The following is a 19,777-nucleotide window of genomic DNA, read 5'->3' as shown; positions in this document are numbered from 1 at the left end:
ATGAAGCTAATTATACTAGTAACAGCTATCTTCATCATTGGTAAGTTTGTAATTACTTGTGTTTTGTGCATTTATATCTTTTTAGTGTGGACAGGGTGAACGGGGTCAGCAGTTGTTATTTGATAAATCTAGGTGTTTTAAATGAGTATTTGAAGATATTATATGTAATAGCGATAGCACTTAGTTCATATAATTAGCGTAGCGATTATAATTAATTGTGAATCTTACTTCATATATTATAGCCATAATCCCAAAGTTTGTGGTGAGGAAAATTAACAACGCAACAACTAGTACAGATATTTCAGTGGTTTTTGTTTTAATTTTGCGTTTTTTGGAGACAAAATCTCTCCACCATATGTACTTTACAATTTTTCCCCCTCTAAGTATTATCATTCTAAAAGAATATTTAGGAATTTATCGATATCGTGAAATTAGCAAAGGTAATCTCTCTGGGAATATGTCCTATAATTCAGTATTAGGAATACAGCTTTATTAGCATTATCAAATCTCATGTTAATAAATTATACTATCATTGTCCTTTTAGTAAAGTGTTTTCAGTATAAAATCAAAAATGTTGATTATTAGTCTTGTTTAAGTCTCACATACGCCACTTATAATATTGATAAGTCAATAATACCAGAAATGAATTATCGTTGGAGCAAATAAAACTTATTTGTTCTATTACTTTATTATGACCTTATTGTACTATTTTAGGCATGGAACAGCATGAACTAAATTTGTCACCAAAAAATGGCACCTTAGTTCATACTGGAAGTAACCTTGCATTCATCTGTTCTGTTAGACCATGCAATGAGACTGGCAGTGTTCTGCTATCTTTTGGGAATGCTGAAAAATTATTCAGTGGAATATGCAATGAAACATTTGTACACAGAATAACAGGATATGTGTTTTCATGTAATTCGAATCAGTGCTTGTATACACTGAATGTGCATAATGTTCATGTTACTGGTCAGCAACAAATGATCTGTAAATATCGGTCGTCTACAGAAAACGTCATCAATAAAACCACCACGATCAGAGTATCAGGTAAGAAAATGTATAACATCATAAAAAAAGGATCAATATATGAACTTCTTAAATATTGGTTACTATCAGGAATGCTATTATCAAAACAAAATTAGAAAAACTATTTTTCTTTAGTTGTTTTCCTTAATGGTAAATAAGCTTTTAGTGTCCTTAATAAGATTTGGTTTTCCATTATTTTGGCTTCGTGACATTTTTCAATATAGGATCGAACATCCGACGGAACTGTAACATATTGCAATTGTATATCCTGGAAAAGTTGGCTGGACCCAGCATTATGTATTTAAATGACAAACCCAATATGCCGCAATAAATTTAAGATGTAGAACAAAATAAAACGTACTGAAAATTTATTCAAAACGCGAAGTTTCTTTTAATATGGCAAAGTCAAAGCTCAAACACATCAAACGAATTAAAAACAACTGTTATATTGCTAGCTTGCTACGTGCATTTCCGAATGTATCAAAAGGTGGATAATAACTTGTTTTATGGCTAGCTAAACTTCTCACTTATATGGCAGTCGCATAAAACTCTATTATATTGACAACAATATTTGAACAGACATATTTGTTAAAGATATCAAAAATGTGGATACAGCATGCAACAGTGTGTTGTTATCTTAATCACTACAAAAACAAACAAATATGAAAACAAAGAAAATCAAAACGGCGTATATTTAATTTGTTTTTTTCTAATTAGAAAGTCACTGCTGAATTACACTATTGTAAAAACAGTTGAATTGAATCAGATCGATCGGAATGACCACACGTTTAAGTAGGCAAGGTCCTATGGTCCATTATCATATTGCAATTTTTTGCTTAACTTTCTATGCTGTTTCGGTTTATTTCGAACTTCTGATCCAATATACAATATTTTGATAGAATAACTTCAATATCATGCATCCATATTCCCTCATACTGAATTTTAAACGATTGTGTGTATACGTGTTTATTCAATTTTATAGTTTATCAATTTATAGATTTTCCTAGTAAACCCACCATTAAACCAGAAGGTCCATTCTTCCTTACACAGGAGGTTAACCTTACATGTAAATCGATTGGGGGAAATCCAGTTCCAAGAATGATATTTTCTTGCAATGGTAACAATGGAACAGAGAAAATGGGTTTAGACAGAGTTGTTAAATCTACCCTTTATTTGAGAATGGACTCTCACATGGTGAATTCACTTTGTACATGTGTAGTTATTCAATCACAAAATGACTATGAGCAGGAAACAACATTCTATCCCGTTATATACTCAGGTTTGCGTTATTTATGAAATATTGGCGCGTATTCGACATTAATAAAATATTGTTCATTAGATAGAATGTTTGCATTACGTTAATTCGTAGTTTTAAACAAACAATTTAAAACTGTCATGGAGTGTTAAAGCAATGACGCTTCTACAAAGAGGGTTGGGCGATCGTACTCATGTTAAAATACGAATGGAAATCGAATAAACACAATTAACGAGCAGTAATTGTTTGGATGAACCACTTCTTGATTAGCTTCAAGTTCAGATAAAAAAAAAAATGATTATGAAGTTCAATCATCTGTACTTAAAGTCAGATGATGAATTTTCAAATGTTATTTCAAACATGACGTGGTATATTGAATTAAAAAATAAACTAGATAAAATCGATTAAACAATAATTAACATTATTATGAGTGGCTCTATTTCTATGTATACAGACAACTTCACTACCATATCACCACCTGGGCCATATGTTGATGGTGAAAATATTGAATTTAAGTGTTGTATTGGAAAAGTAGACAGCCCTAGAACTAATCTATCCTTGCAGTGCCATGGTGAATACGTATCACAACAAATTGACAATGTTACCTGTCTTGATTTAAATGTTACTATTGGTATAGACAAACATGGAACAAAATGCACGTGTACAGCTCAATCGGAGGATATGAGCATCGATGTGACCTCTAAGATTCAACTCGTTATTAACCAATGTAAGTATAACCAATACATGTTATAATAATTCCATGTGAAAATAAACATGTATGGATATTGAATAAACTGTCTTTATTGTGCAATTTTGATATTCAAGCAGTTTAAAACCTATAAACGATCACGATCAAATTATCTTTAACATCAACATGGATTATGATGTAGAATAAAACTTGAAGATATTTTCCTAAAACAAACTACATCGACCTTTTGAAAAATAAAGGCAATTGACATTTTTTTTTACTTCAGAATAATTTTAGGTGTGCTACGATAAACACAAACCTAACCCCCAAAAAACCTTATTATGTTTATATATTTAAGACAATTGCTATGTTCAATTGTGCATGTGATAAACTGATAAAAAGCGAAAATCGTTTGAAGTTGTTTGCATGTTGCAATCCGTCAGTAATGGAACAAAACATCTGAAGCGATAGTTAATGCAGAAATTTTGCGAATGACTTACATTGATTATCTGATTCACAACATGCCTTGTCTTTTTCTAAGATGATCCAGCATTCGAGTTATCACCTTTTTACACAACTATCTTTGGCAACACAACAACATTGACATGCCATGTACCTGGTTTACAACATCCCTTTGCCTTTGGGAACTGGCAATTTATGAATGGAAAAGACGAGAAAACGATAATTATAGGATCAATCACCTCAAATATTACAACCGTATTAACAGTCAGCAATAGCTCTTACGCAGACATAGGGTCATACTATTGCACCGTCGTTGATGAAAGGAAACATGGTAGCATGGTAGCAAATGCATCGACTGAGTTAAAAGTAAAAGGCACGTAAAATGTTTTCTACAAACGGAAAACTTTTATTAAGTTTGAAACATATAAATATGTACGTCCACATTTGACCTTTATACATACTATTTAAACAATAAAGAAAGTACTGTAAAATTCGGTCTTTACAATAGACCTGACTAATTTTTAAACAAAGGACATGAAACTTAAGGAATATAAAGGAAACAATATGTTGCTCCCTGATGAAAATCAAATTTCTCATTTGACAATCATTCAAATCATTATAATGATTTTTCACATTGAAACCATAGCGCATTATACATCTTTTATTTGTTGTACATCTAATCCAATTCTATCTACATTTATTTATTAACAGGACCGATCTCTCTGAAGAAAATTCGTAGTAAACAAGTAAACAGTACACTGTGCATGCTTACCTCAACGTTCGAGAGTTTCCCAGAAATAGAAATAAAGTCATTGTTGAAAAGCAACACAAAGATTGAATTTCTGCAAAGCATATTATATAGTAACGCTCCTGACAGGAAAGACAAACCAACCACTAAACAGGAAGTAAACATTCATCTTGTGGATTGCCTGCCAAGCACTATTTATGGAATGGTTGTATCAAATGGTGTATTTACAGCAGAATTTTACTTTGATATGCAAGGTATTTTAGATGAAACGTGTATAATTATGAATAAATGTATAAGGGGAAATACTGTTCATGTTTATCTTATAACTCTTGGTTTTCACATTTTACTGTATGTATATAGTCCACCAATGACACAAACGGAATGAAAGAAGGATGGCAATACCGGAGTTTTTTTTTCAACCATTTTTTATTTTACAAAACGATATTGACATGGACGCTTATGTTGATCACTACTAGTACCATGTTCAATTTTGACATTGACCGTATTATTATCGCAGATATAATCATGTAATAGCCATCCCGTTTAGAATCGAATGGACTTTTAATATTTTCGCAAAATGTATTGAGCATATTTATTTTAATTAATACTTTACGCTCTTTTTTTAATAGAATCGTTTTTGTAGGGGTTATTTTCAAAATGTCACCAATGATGAAAATGGATGAACAGTTCATAGATGGTAAACTGGTATATATGACATGCTACGATATCACCGAATCCGAACGGACCAATCTGGACTTATCATGTGAGAATATAACAAGTATGAGACAGGATGTTGAAAACGAGGCTGCTTTTATTAAAGCTAGTTTTGTTGCCGACATAAAGGATGATGGCACAAAATGTAGATGTAGTGCTAATGAATCTGATAAAGAGTCGATACTGCAGATTCACATAGTTCCATGTAAGTTTTTACTAATTACCAAGTATAACAGGTAATAACCCGAGTGTAACAATTATAACTTTGACAAAGAAGTATCCAATTTTCTACATAGGACTTAGGTTTTTGCTTTCTGATAGGTCTTATCGTGAAATCGAGAAATGTGTTTTCCACATTTATTATTGAAGTTTAACTTATCGGAAGTCAAATTCAAAAAAACATCTTCTTTAATATTTAAATTCATTCGTTTCATTTTAATAAAATAACATTTAACAATTAATTTCGTAAAACCATAACAATAAAGGTAAATTGTTGTTCAGTTGCTGCACTAGAAAATGTGCATAAAAACAATAAAATAACAACAATATTGAATGGCTGGTACTTTTATGATATGGTCTTCATCTCATAGAGAAACAGAACACCTCTAATATATCCCCATGAACGATCGTTCGGTGTTATTTATATATACCTGCTAATATGTTGAAAATTGATAACTTAGGGAGCTACCATTTGATTTTTATGGGTTGGGGCTAGGATGAAATTTGAAAAAAAAATAGGCAGGACAGGGGTTTTGAGTAAAAAAAAAATAGCAGGATGAGACACATGCAAAAAAAGGCAGGATGAGACACATGCAAAAAAAGGCAGGATGACAATTTATGTAAAAAAAGTCAGGATAAACTAAAAAAAAAAAGCAGGACCGGATGGAGTGTTAAATAAAAAGGCAGGGCAGAGATTACAACTAAAAAAAAATGCAGGACAAATTTTTTCATCCTTTTCATTTTTTGTCTATAGAATTTGTTGTATGCTTTGATTTTCATCAATTGATTATTTGTCCGATCAGCTTCCTGATTTTTTTCATTATTTTAATTATCACAATTCGGAATATCCCAAATTGTAAATATTCTATTGTAAAGTAGGCTCTGGATTGTTCATCTGACAATTTTATTTGTTCCTTCTTTCCTTTTTCAGACAAAGGACATAATGTATCACATAGTAATAACGTGTGTGAAAGTAATTCAGAGATAAAACTCACCTGTGAAGACCATAACTTACCAGACGTTTTTTACTTTGGAAAGTGGTTTCACCATTATAATGATGTAGAAATATCTCAATTAGATGGAGTTTCAACAGGGAAACAGACTTCTATTCATATACCATTCTGTACATATGAAGATATAGGAAATTACTCGTGCATCGTTACTGATTCAAGGAAGAACACAACCGTTTTTAATTCAACCGTCTTTCTTAGTGTGCCAGGTTATCGAAGATTTCTAATATACAAATTGGTAGATAGGGAGGGGAAAGGGGGTCTCAAGTAAATAAAACATGAAGTTAATATCGACGTGATAATATTAAGAATTTGTCAAGAACATATTGGTCATAGCGCTTTTTTATCAAAAGGTTGTGCCATACAGTCAGAATTTGTAACGATTATACAAGGAAAATCAGTTTTGGGTTGATAAAAAGAATAAGGCTATTAACTTAAAAATAGAATATAAAATATTGACTGTTATAATATATTTTAAGAAAATAAAAAGAAAACAAATGAAGGAAAGTCACAGAATTCGTTTTATAGTTAAAATAAAATAATTAGTATAGTTTTCTCCCGTATTTGGCCTAGTTGAAAAAACTATCTACTAGTATCAAAGACTATCCTTTTTCGAAAAGACATAGTCAATGATAATGAAGAATATTAATCTATTGCAATAAAAAATCATAATATCTAATAAATTTGTAGATTTAGCTAACTAAGACCTTATATTTGTATAAAGTAACATTCGTTTATAGTGAAAAATTGTTTTAACGTTACATAAGCTACAATTAAAAATTGCTCGCCGGTCCCACTCTGTGATTACCATTAGATAACGCATGTTCATTTGCCAATCAATCTATCATCAAGAGCAGATAATTAATTCGATTTTTTTCGTTCATAGTCTTTTTCAAAAATGATAAACTGTTCTTTATATTGGTATGTAATCATTTTAAACGTTTCAAATTTATGAAATTATATATCGTACATCAATGTTTTTGATACACCAATAACAAAAACTGAAATATATTGAACTGATACATTTTGTAATTATTCAAAATGATATCAGAAACGTAAACTTAATTATCAAATAATGCACCTGTTTAGGGGAGAAAATACTCGCATAACTTTTTCGAATTGACACATAATACAACGGAATGTCACTCTTGCAAACAAATGGCACATAAATATAAATAATTAACTGCGCAAACGTCCTCCACCTTCAATGATGATTCTAAATTATAAAATATAACCAAAAGTTGTTAATCTATAGATGGTGAAGACTAATGAAAGCTAACCTACTGTAAAAATATTTATTTGCAATTTTTTAAAACTTCCTCAGAAAAATGCTCGAGCCACTTGACTTTCAAAGCTCAAAATTTACGTTTTTACACAATATTTGAATAAAGTAGTTAAAGATTATTCGCTTCTCAAAGTGTAAGACACAATAAAAATCATATGCTTGCACCATCCTACCCAAATACGGATTTAGTTAAGTCCTGAACATTTCGACATTTCTTCGTATATTTATATCAAACCGGTTTTAACTAAATCACAAGTACGTGTTAAGATCCGACTAAATACCTATTTCCCGATATGGTCAGGTAAAGTTGCTAGATAATGTAAAACATGTGAATTTCTCAATTTAGCTGAAAAATCGTTCAGATAATTTGCATTCTTCTTTACAGTATTGTAAAAATATATGTCAGTGACCCTCAAATATAAGTTCTATCCAAGTTGGGTTTTTTTTAAACTAATCACTATTGGGAAGTTGTCATTGCAGTTACAAATCTATTTAACGCCCCCTGTTGTAAAAAAAATAAGGTAGAGACTATTAAATATTTTACATTTACAGTTGCGCTACTTGCTGCACGTTTAAACTTTGTTATCAAAAATTGAAGTAAACATATTATTTGCAACTATTGATAACAGCATTTACTATAATGTTGGTTTTTTTTTAAAATCCAGCCAATCTTTGAATTGATTTGAAATTATACATATATTTATCATTGTTATAATCATTATATGATTTAAATCAATTTTCACTTAAAATGTGTTACAGATCTTTGATATCCAGTGTGTAACCTTGTATGAAGATTTTCTTAAAATCCCAATTAATATTTATGCATCTTTGTCCTTTCTTTAAAATTCGTTATTATAAATGCATAATAAATTCTGATTTCTGAGTTTCTGATTAAGCAAATGCTGTGGATTCATTATTATTCTAAAAATACAAATATTCGTGGATTTTGTAGTTTACCGATGTTCAAATCTGGTAAATCGATTACCAAGGGGCAAATTAAGGCAACAAACAAAAAATGAGGGAATCACATGAACTCCAAAAAGAGCAAAACTGTGTAGATCTCCTGTTGTACATGCTTCAAATGTCATTCGGACTCATATTCAGTGAACAAGTCACGATCGGGAATTTGAAAAATTCGGTTAAATTGCACATCAGACGGTAATACCAGTATCTAAAACTCTAAGTGCTCTTCAACTTTGTAGTTGTTCGGCTTTATAACTATTTTGATCTGAGCGTCACGGATGAGTCTTATGTAGACGAAACGCGCGTCTGGCGTATTAAATTATAATACTGGTACCTTTCATAACTTTTAAGTCTACGAAAACCACAAATTTGAATGTTAAACGCAGTACACACATTATTTAGGGTAAAAGTCAAGGTTTTTTAAATATATACTTGAAATCAAATATTCAAGAATTTTCATTACACAAATAAATATGTACTGGCGAAAATAAACGATTCCATAGTATACATAAGTATGCACATATATTATTTGAACATTAAAATTATATATTACCAAGAAAGTATATGTTTAAAACAAATGACTGATTTTTTTCTAAAGAGAAATAACTTTTTAAGAACAGTACATTCCAGAGTGGACCTTTTCGTCTTTTTTTCTTTTCATTTTTCTTATTTCGGTCTTTAATTTATAAAGATCACAAGAACCTTAAACTTGAAAAGATTACTGTTTTGTGTCAGATGTCAATAGTTGAGGAAATTATGCACCCTGGCAACTTAAATGCATTAACCAACTTATTTGTTTCAGGGCCACCCGTTATTGTAAACAGCTCTATTATAAAAGATCATTCAGAGGCAGAATGTGTACTGAGTGTCCAATTTTATTCTTTGGATGAAAAAGCAAGAATTATTTGGTATAAAAATGGAAGATTGTTGCATTCATCAGAACGTCAGAGACAAAATATCGGTGCAGCTACTAGTCATGTAAATATGCATGACATTGCAGTTCCTGTGAGAGCAAAGGTTGCAACACTTCATCTGAAACCAGGTTGTGATGTGGATACGTCTGTATACCGCCTGACTGTGAAAACTGCACTTTTCTCAACATCCCATACTTTTGAAGAGAATGGTGAGTATATGGGAGGTGATTTCGAAAGTTTGTTTTACGAGAGTTAGTGTTTATCTGTTTGTCATGTGACTCTTTAAGTAAAACATACAAAAACATCGGCTTATTTTCATCTGTGCATCATAAAATTAAGAATGAAAATGGGGAATATGTCAAAGAGACAACAACCCGACCAAACAAGATAACAGCAGATAACCACAATTGGGTATTCAATGCAGATGACCCACACGTAAACATGTGTGCTAAGTCAGTGAAATGTACGTCATACTAAACTACATAACATATTAATGAACCAAAATTTAAAAAAAATAAACATACAAGACTAAAAAAGGCCAAAGGTAATAGTTTAGTTTTAACCTTTGGCCTTTTTTAGTCTTGTATGTTAAAAAATATAGTAAACATATAGTAACTAACTATAAAGTAGCATTTGTTACATTGATTGTTGATAAGTAGTTTGTGCAATCTTTATGTCGTAAACATACACTCCTCATGATTTGTTTTACATTACTGGTATCTTTAATCTTTTTGGGGTGTAATTCTTGTTCGGTCCACATTTTTAGTGATATTTCAATGTGTTCAACATATCAAGTATAATCGTTCTAATAAGTTTTAAAGAGTTCGAATATAAATAAACTAATAAATGTATACTTCAGAACATCTCTTTCGATTTCTTTTAAAAGTATTTTTGATTTTTTTCTTTTGATATGCGATGAATGCAAATTTGGTTATCTTTCGATAATATCAACATAGTTTATCTTTTTATCAGATAACACAGTCCGCAAAGTGTTAATAATTTCACTGATAATAGCAACAGGAATTTTCATAGCAGGACTGATCATTACAATATGCAAAGCAACCAGGGGTATGTAAAAACATATTTATGAAATATACAAGGCTTATAATTTAGTACCATAAAAAAAATAACAAACACTGAACTCCGAAGAACATCCAAAACAGAAAGTCCCGTGTCAAATTGCAAAATCAAATGATAAAAACACACCAAACGAATTGACAACAACTGTCATTTTCCAGACTTTGTATAGGCATTCATATACAAACAAGATCACAATTCATTTTGTATGCTGAATATCTCGAAATAATTTGCAGATTGTCACATGCTATTGGTATTTTACATTGTTTAGACCTTTTACTTACATGGTACAATTGCTGTCTTAATTCTAAATCTTTTTAAAAAGTTTACAATAGCAAAAGATTGACATTTTTACATATTGCAAGTTTGATGAGGAAAATCGTTTCAGTGGTCAGTTAGGAATAATATCGAAGCTTTGAGAGCATGGATAATGTTTCAGTGTTAATATTTTTTACATTTGAGACCAAATGTAATATGTTTTTATCTGCTTTTTTTTAACTTTTTAAATTTCTATTTTAAACTACTATTTTTTATGAATATAACTACTAAGAACTTAGTCGTATTATCGATTGATTTCATAAAACTAAATGTTGAGAATATGCATACTCTTATAAAATAGAAACGAGAATGTATTGATTATAGTTAAAGTCTCAATTCTAAATAATATACAATACAACATTACATGTTATGGATATAAAAAGAGAACCTTAGCATAGATAGAAACTAAAACATTGTATCATTATATCAAATATTATGAGAATTTTTTTTTTAAAGATTTTGAAAATTATTCAAATGAATTTTGTTCTACAAACATCATAATAATCGCAAATGGAATTCTAAGAATATCAAGAAAGGGTCGTTTCTGATTAGACTGAAAAACGATCATTGAATAATATAGTTACTAGTAATACATTTTATAAATAGAAAATTCGTTATCATTATTTCTCTTTGCAGAGATCGAATTGCTATTTTAATTTCATAATGTAATTACCTTATCTACGAACAGTAATCAAATTGTAGTGCATAGCAAAATATTAATGTGTGACTTCTCTGAATTGTACATAAGTGTTTAAAAAATATTTTATTTCATATATAGGTAAAAAGGACAAATTTTGGCAAATAAAAAAGAGGTAACTATATGTTATAGATAATTTTATAAAACAAATATGTATTTGGAAGCAATATGAGTTAAAGAAGATATGTGTACATGTCAGCAGTACCATCTCAATGACATAACAAGACATCAAGTAATGATCATACTGTGTCAAAACAATATTATGAAATTTAACAGAAACTATCAAATATTTGGCATTATAACCAAATCTTCTAAATGAAGGTATATCTTCAATTGAATTTTCAAATTTTTGGCCGCGATCGTCACTGAAGAGATTTTAATTCTCAGAACACACATCTTTTATAAAATGTATGCAATAAAACTGATACCGTAAATGATATTAAAACAACCACTTTAGAATATTTCTATTTGAATCAATCACAGGAACATGATTTCTATCAGCTCCCTTTTAGTCTAATTAAAGTCATTATAGAAAAATCAAATATCTCTTAATGTGGTTATGATAGAAAACCGAAAAAAAATATAACTAATATTGTATCAAACAATGCTCACAGTTTTTGAACGCGAGATCTGAAAATTTCTTATAAATCAAAACAATTTAAAAGGGGAAGAAGACAATAATGGGACAATCAAAACACACAAATCAAACGAAAAACCATGACAAAGAGCAAAATAGTATAAAACTATAGCCATCCACAAAATAACAACTAGTATTTAGCAACTAGTGTTACTTGTATGCACAATAACAAAAAACATATGTTAGTTCAAATGCTTTAGAACGTTATTTAAGTGTCCGTATTTTCCAGTTAAGTACGGCTTCTACATTGAAATCATCATCCCCTCATTGTTTGAATTTGATCCTGTAAGATTTCAATGTCTTTGAAAATATGTTTATGTTAACATGTTTTGATCTATTATTTTAGTCTGTATAGTACCGTATCCAGACGACGAATTGATACCCAGTTTTATGAAGAAGTTGGAATGGTCATTGCGAATATAAGTATGAACTATCTTATTTGCATGTAGAATAGAATATCTGTTTTATTTACAGTTCAGAAATACATAGAGGTAAAAGATATGAAATAATGACTTAACAAATTGAAATGCAAACGGGCAGTAAATCTTAATGTTATTTTGTATTCTGCAACACTTGACCCAGGATTTTTAAATGCTTGAACTATTGACGTCATACAACAATCACATTTGCATTGCATCAGACATTGCAGTAAACGTGTTCTGATGCGACATTCAAATTATACGGGTACGGATGTGATATCCTGTAATGGTGGACATACAGCGATGAGTTGTATCTAAAGTAGTCCTGTTATAATGTAGGTCTTTCAAAATTGTAAAGATGTCTTAAGAAAACGTCAATTTGAATGTTTTGTTCGAGTTAGTTTTTACTTTTATAATGTGTGTAATTATATATATATATATGCTTTCTTCTTTGGTTGGGTTGTTGTCTTTTAGACACATTTTCTATTTCCTTTGTTTTACATTCTGATTTTGATGGTGTTGTTTCAGGGCAAGCAGATGAAGGAAACACAGGACATAATAGAGATTCACTGACCGACAGTAAATATGAGCAGATTCCTTATGACAGAAACTGATTATCCTGCACAAAAGTGACTTATATCGTTGTTGTACATAATTGTGAAAACAAATGAAGCTAGTTATCAAAATTATATACTTATAATCATTGTATCATTAACATTCATTCTAGATTCTTAGATTTTTACATTGCTGTTAATTTTTAGGAATTAAATCCTATGTTTAATATATACTATGAATATACATTGTTTATTGTTCAATTTTTGAACACACAAATTTATATACACAAAATTTGAACCCTAAAGACTTGTTTATCTATTCATTCAAATCTATCACACTAAGCAGCTTCAAAGTCGATAGAATCGATTATGAAGTTTTTACAATATTTGATAATTTGTATTAGCTTTATCATTTGTTTACGGAAGCGTCTTTACTGTAAAAGATATGTTATATAATCGTTTTGTTCATTCCCAGTATGGAAAACTAAAGATGTTTTTGCATTTGTGTTCATTTTTTTGTTTAAATAATAAGATATTTTACAGAATTTCATATGTTTTGAAATTTTATTATACTCTACATATTTTTAAATATACCTTTATAAAGACGGGATTCTAATTCCTGGAAAGAAATCGACTGTGTAATATAATCCTACTATTTATTATTGATTTCTTTGAATAATTTATTATTTGAAAAGACGTATTTTAGAACATTTCTTGAAAGTTTTAAAGGAGAATGATGGGGACTAACAAAGTTGGTGAGACGTCTCGATCTTTGGAAGATCCAAGCAAAACAGAAGATCCCAAGAAGAAGAGCATACGACAAAGAGATGTCCTTGCTGCAATGCTGGTCGGATATATAGTGGGAATATTGTTAATGATGATTATTCATTTTATAATTCAGAATAAATGCACAGAAAATTGCACAACAAGCTCTGTTGGAAGTAGTAGTAAGTTCTATAGATTTTTTAATGCGTTTATACTTCGAAGGGAAATACCTTCCACAAAAATAATCGAAAGAAACTAAAATGGTCAAGATGTGTAAATTATATATTTAGATTAAACCTTAAAAAAATAAATGTGTATCGTATATATTAAGTAAGACGTATTAGTACTATTGTGATTTTCAAATATAATTCAATGTACGCTGTGATAAAACTTTATTTTTACTTTTTATAAAATTATAACTAAAATCACATGACAGGCCTGCACAGATCAAGTCTTTCTGTGTGAAACTTCTGCAGCTCCGCTTTATAAAAACTACTATTTTTTAAAGACTTAATTATTAGCTTGGTTATTTGAGATTAATATCCTTATGATTGTGCTCAAGAATATAACAACTCGAAATGCAAACAAGGATTGTCGATAAATTTGAACATGTTGAAGATCACTTGCAAATATCTGTAGAAATTATGGTTATTGCATAAATAATATAGGAAACGACACAACTAACACTCAGAACAACAGATCACATAATTTGTTGAGTATATGTCAGATATCCAACTCTTTACAGACCATAGAAAGAAAATTTATAAAAAATTATGAAGTGTTATGCATCTGGTATGTAGACACAAATAACGAAAAAACGGAGTGATACATTGTGTGTTGACAAGAGAGGCCTCATATGGAACGAAAGATTCATCCTATTACGGTGTGTAATGCAATTTAACACATACGTACGAACTCCAATACTTAGAGAAAACTCGTAACATGGGTTTTAAAGAATACGTGTTACATGTTAACTTAGAATATCGAAATAAAAGCAAACGAATAACAAGATATTGATATAAAAGCTTGGGTATCTCCTACTTTCATATTCTAATATTTGTCATTTTGAAACGATAAAACAACAGTTTGTAGACCAAGATTTATTTCAGATGAACTGCAGGACACATGTTTTGAAGGATGGATTATATTAGCTGGAGAGAAGACTTGTTTCTTCCAAAGCTATTTCGATGTGAACTGGACAGTTGTGGAGCCAGTAAGTTCGTTATTTGTAATCCTAGTCATTTTAATATTACCTGAAAACTTACTCTCAGATAATCTTATTTTCTTAGTATGCATCTGACATACCTACCAAAGGTGGCAAAAAAATTTACGATTCACAACTTATCCAGATATTAGAGAAGAATGGAAATGGGTAATGTGTCAAAGAGACAACAAATCGACCACAGAAAAATAACAGCAGAAGGTCACCAACAGGTCTTCAATGTGGCGAGAAATTCCAGCACCCGGAGGCGTCCTTCAGCTAACCCCTAAAGTTGTTTGTCACATAACAGTTTACCTGCGTACCCCTTTCCTGCTTGTATAAGTGTTAGTGGCCAGAGCATTTAATGTCTCTTTTCTGTGTCCGCTCGCTTTTGAAATTAAACAGTTGTCAGGACATTTTTTTTTATTTTGCCTTTAACATTAGTGTATAATGATGGATAACGTACAGATCAATTTTAGTTCTAGTGACCTACTTTTCGCCAAAAAATAACAGGCCTTGAAAATTTCACTGGGAAATCTAAAAATATATGAATTAGTTTTCTGTTAAAAAAAATATTAACAGAACCACTATAAGCTGATACAGTGTGGTTGATCTTTTATACAAATTGATGTGTAGATGTTTACGTTCAGGCTTAGGCAGATCGGATGTTCGCTTGTCAAGTTTTGGATTTTTTTTGTCAGATTTTCGGAATGCTCTGGTTTTATCGAATTGAATGCCTTTAAAAAATACACATTGATCCCCCTTTTTTATAGATCTTTTACATGTTTAATTACAAGCCATCTAAAATTCTTATAAAATCTTTGTTATTTATTAATAGTTTTTGAGAACTTAAACTTGTCAATGATAAAGCTAAGAAAAAGCAAGGGGGACATTTCCCGCCAAAATTTAAATGGCTAATTTTCTCTCTTTTGGTTTCTTTATTAGTCCCCTATCAATATATACTAGTGTTATGAAAAGCTTTTATTTTGAAACTGAATAGCGAACTTTCTTAACAAGAATTAAATAATCATAGGGCAATATATTGGTCGACTCTTTGGTCGAGTTGTTTTCCCTTTTACACATTCCCGATTTCCATTATCAGTATGGTAATATAAACATGTTCAACCACGACATGTTCTGTATGTGCCTGTTTCAAATTAAGTATATGTGGCTCCGTGGTTGTCGTTTGTTCATGACAGTCATATTTGTTATTCGAATTTGACTTTTCGAAAAATTGGTAAAATAATTGAGTTATCATTCAAACATTCCATAAAACTTAGCCTACATCTGATTTAAAAAAAAATGTGAAATTGACACATGTTTTATGTGCTTATCAACAATGATGGTTAACTCAAATATATTTGTCAATATCAAAAAAAAATTATAGTATTGATGACATCAAAGCTTTTGTTTTATTTCATCAATTATTAAGAGCAATATTGATTTATGATATAGTATTTGAAATTTGAAAACTAAATGTTTATGTGTGTTGCTAAGTTCTTCGAAAACTTAATAATACATTTTCTTCTTGGCTTTTAGATCTATGAAAAAAGCTGTATTAAGTTCCTACTTTGACATGTTGAATTAATAATGTAAACGCCTACAAAGATCTACAAACAATTTTCAAATTCCGGAAAAGCCTTAAAATGTTAGAAATGGACCCTCTTTTTTACATTTTCTCAGACATTTAAATCTTTAAAATCTTTAAATTTTGCAACCACATTTAATCAGTGTTTGTTATTTCGTTTAAATGAAAATCAGAAGATAGCGTATTTCAATTTCTTGAATCTTGTGACTGGTATAGCATGTGACTTACTAGTAAGTGAAATGTTGATTTAGTATAAGCGGAGAAGTATATTATAGGTGGGGTTAGACTTTTAACAAATTGTCGGCATTTATGCATTTCATCGGTGAATCTTATATTGTGTTATGTCTCTAAACAACTTTAGAGGAGATTTCTACACTCAAAGAGTAATTTTCAGAACTACACTGTATCTCAATACTCCCACTTGATTTCAATAACTTATTTAGTTTAATAGTATTGTATCTGCGCTACTGGTGTGTTAGATTACGCTTTAATTTTCAGAGGTTTTGGTTCCGATGCTAACGAAGATTTATGATTTACGTCTTGTGAACATTGTCTCTGCCTCGTTCTATAATTAGCCATGATTATACTTTATAATTTCAGGAAGCCGGTACCAGCGAAGTTGATGAGTATTTTCAGAAAATCGGAACGATTCAAGGTAAACTGATACTGGACGGGAATTGAGAACCATTGTCAAAATATGTAATTTAGATGTGAACGAATCTCGATTTACCAAATGACACAGTAAAACGCACGTTAAATATCTGACATTATTATATGTATTCAATATATGAATTATATTTATGTATACTTATATTATTCGTGAAAATTAACAATACTTGCATAGTGACTGAAACAGTGTTTGAAACCTATTAATCCGAGGTGGGTATCAGAGATTAAGAGCCCAGCCTTTTTATCGAAACAGAGGGGAAAAAAATCTAATAAAACTTCGATCACAAAAAATAAGACTGGAAACCCCTTTAATATTCCTAGTGAAACTACATAGAAATCCAATTTAGAAAATCTATATTTTCGTTTGTAAATCGCGAAGAATGTGAATTATACAATTTAATTTAAATACATATCCTGCGTCCATACTTACAAATATCCGCGGACAACGCTCCGTTCTACCTTGTATTTTAACGACATTTTGGGATCCTTTGGTTTTGTCGTAATGTTGCACACCTGTAGAAATTTGTAAGCAGAACTTTCATTGGTTGATTTAATAGCCGTCAGAACTGAAAGTAGGATTGAGTGTTATCAAAGCGTAGACACTGGCTAACTGTATTTTAATCAGATTGTGATATATGTATAATATTTGTCTGGTTTTAGATATCAATGATGATATTCTTGTTGGTACTGTATTTAACAACGACAGAGGATTTTACCAATGGATAGGTGGATCTGGTTCTAACAATATCCTGCCTGGAGCTGACAATACTGTTGCCTCACCAAACGCAACAAGCAGCTGCGTGAGTGACCTTCAAGAAGCGCCTACTGAATGGGGATTGAATCTTTTGGCAGCAAAATCAAATGACACGTGCTTCATTTTGTGAAGTTTGATGAAAGCTGTATACATTCTGTACAAAGCAATTAACTTCTTATATTTTTTATGCCTTTCTTTTGGTGTATCATTAAAAATTATCTGTTATCATTTATGATACCAAAAAAACGAAGTGATTTTTTAAACATTGTTCTATGAATGGATTGTTTCAATCAATAATGCATTATGGAATTGGGATTTTGAAAAACATTCTATCTAAATCTATCTTTACTTTCAAACTGATAAAAAAACAATTCGTTGAAAAAGATTAAGTTATTTCCCACTGGCACGAAAAATTCCAACCCAGTATAAGTGATTCGTTACTAAAATGATTTATCATTTTGTTTTTAATATTTCTAAATATCATGGACCATCAATCATTTTCCGTTATGAGACGAGAAAAATAACAAAGAAACTATTTTCTTTAATTTCTGAACGTTCATCATTTCGGGGTAAAATAGTAACATATCATAGTTATGAAGTTTTATTTTTCAAATCACAAGTACGTTTGCAAATACCATTGAAATGTTATTATCTTATCATGACAGAGCAGTGTTTTCTGATGTTTTTTCAGCATGCATTTTGTTCCTCTTTTTTTATATTGGACAAGCGTGTTGTTTAAGTTGATTTATCAACGATTTTACGTGATATGCGTATTCTAAGGAACATAACTATTAAAATACCTGAAACGTTTGTGTCTATCATTTTATACATAATATTCTAACCTTCTTAATAGGCAAAATGTTTATCAAAAGAAATTCAGATTTACCCTCGATCATTTTTGTTTGGTGCCCGATTCTCGTAAGATCATAATCTGTAAATGAGAAACCAATAGTGTTACTGGTATACTGCAAGGTTGGACTTCAATCAATTACTGAACTTAATGGTATTGTTTCACCCAGTGTTGTACCAAAATTTGTTAATAGTACACTTTGTTTCTCTTTAATCAAACATTGTTTTGCATCATATATCTATGTTCATTCCATGTTGATTTGTATTTTTGCATACCATTTTAATGATTGTGACAAAATATACGTTTCTTTAGTACTGAGTATGTTTTAATTTATCTCATACTAGCTGCTAGGTCTGTAATGTATATATACCACCTCAGTAGTGTTGTAGTGTTTCGCCTCCATGCAATGCCGGATGTCGATGGTTCGAACCTCGGCCAGATCCAGCCCACGATTTTATAGTTGGTATGTGATGCTGGTCCGCTAAGCACGCGGCATCTATATAGGAGTAAGAGCAAACTCTGGTTGACTTGGCCGAGTCCGAATGTGTTCTGGTAAAGTGACATGCCTTCCTGTGGACTATTACCCTGTGAACAAGCGCGTTAAATATCTGGTTAGCAGTAATTCATATTACGATAACATGTCCTTTTCGTGTCAGGATGTATATCAACTTCCCGCTGGACGTTATGCAGCCATTCATCATAACCATCATCTACTGCTATATATATAATAAACAAGAAAAGAATTGAGAATGGAAATTAGAAATGTTCCAAAGGGACAACAAACCCAACCAAAGATTCGGTTAAAATAAAATTCAGAATGGAAATTGGGAATATGTCAAACAGACAACAACCCTAACAAAGTCAACGCAGCGAGAAAATCACGCACCCAGAGGTGGTCCTCAGCTGGTTCCTAAATATAATTGTAAACTAGTTCAGAGAAAATTGACGTCACATATATTAAACT

General features: G+C 30.7%; 3 protein-coding genes across 3 annotated transcripts; all 3 read left to right on the top strand.

The window, feature by feature from the left end:
* LOC134722876 (uncharacterized) lies at positions 1-3,812 on the top strand. Its single transcript, XM_063586508.1, has 5 exons — positions 1-40; positions 715-1,047; positions 2,024-2,305; positions 2,736-3,008; positions 3,511-3,812. Exons 1-5 carry the CDS (start codon positions 1-3, stop codon positions 3,810-3,812), a joined length of 1,230 nt encoding a protein of 409 aa, XP_063442578.1.
* A 353-nt stretch (positions 3,813-4,165) lies between these two features.
* Positions 4,166-13,071, top strand: LOC134723616 (uncharacterized). The gene is made up of 8 exons (XM_063587178.1): positions 4,166-4,433; positions 4,823-5,098; positions 6,044-6,331; positions 9,173-9,493; positions 10,257-10,352; positions 11,458-11,491; positions 12,360-12,436; positions 12,961-13,071. The coding sequence occupies exons 1-8, from the start codon at positions 4,196-4,198 to the stop codon at positions 13,044-13,046; spliced, it is 1,416 nt and encodes a 471-aa protein (XP_063443248.1). The 5' UTR covers positions 4,166-4,195; the 3' UTR covers positions 13,047-13,071.
* A 445-nt stretch (positions 13,072-13,516) lies between these two features.
* Positions 13,517-19,076, top strand: LOC134723614 (uncharacterized). The gene is made up of 4 exons (XM_063587177.1): positions 13,517-13,933; positions 14,861-14,964; positions 17,141-17,195; positions 17,870-19,076. Exons 1-4 carry the CDS (start codon positions 13,720-13,722, stop codon positions 18,091-18,093), a joined length of 597 nt encoding a protein of 198 aa, XP_063443247.1. The 5' UTR covers positions 13,517-13,719; the 3' UTR covers positions 18,094-19,076.
* The last annotated feature ends 701 nt before the right edge of the window (positions 19,077-19,777 follow it).

The sequence above is a fragment of the Mytilus trossulus genome, chromosome 6, assembly GCF_036588685.1.
Source record: "Mytilus trossulus isolate FHL-02 chromosome 6, PNRI_Mtr1.1.1.hap1, whole genome shotgun sequence".
NCBI classification, from domain to species: Eukaryota; Metazoa; Mollusca; class Bivalvia; order Mytilida; family Mytilidae; genus Mytilus; species Mytilus trossulus.
Note: the sequence above shows the minus strand (reverse complement) of the source record. Positions and strands in the feature narration are given on the sequence as shown.

Coding starts and splice junctions, on each gene's coding strand:
- LOC134723616 (XM_063587178.1), top strand. CDS start 4,196: ATGCTTACCTCAACGTTCGAGAGTTTCCCAGAAATAGAAATAAAGTCA. Junction 10,353..11,457: donor AATATGCAAAGCAACCAGGG/GTATGTAAAAAC, acceptor TTTCATATATAG/GTAAAAAGGACAAATTTTGG. Junction 12,437..12,960: donor AATGGTCATTGCGAATATAA/GTATGAACTATC, acceptor GTGTTGTTTCAG/GGCAAGCAGATGAAGGAAAC.
- LOC134723614 (XM_063587177.1), top strand. CDS start 13,720: ATGATGGGGACTAACAAAGTTGGTGAGACGTCTCGATCTTTGGAAGAT. Junction 13,934..14,860: donor AAGCTCTGTTGGAAGTAGTA/GTAAGTTCTATA, acceptor GATTTATTTCAG/ATGAACTGCAGGACACATGT. Junction 14,965..17,140: donor ACTGGACAGTTGTGGAGCCA/GTAAGTTCGTTA, acceptor TTATAATTTCAG/GAAGCCGGTACCAGCGAAGT.
- LOC134722876 (XM_063586508.1), top strand. CDS start 1: ATGAAGCTAATTATACTAGTAACAGCTATCTTCATCATTG. Junction 41..714: donor AACAGCTATCTTCATCATTG/GTAAGTTTGTAA, acceptor GTACTATTTTAG/GCATGGAACAGCATGAACTA. Junction 3,009..3,510: donor TCAACTCGTTATTAACCAAT/GTAAGTATAACC, acceptor TCTTTTTCTAAG/ATGATCCAGCATTCGAGTTA.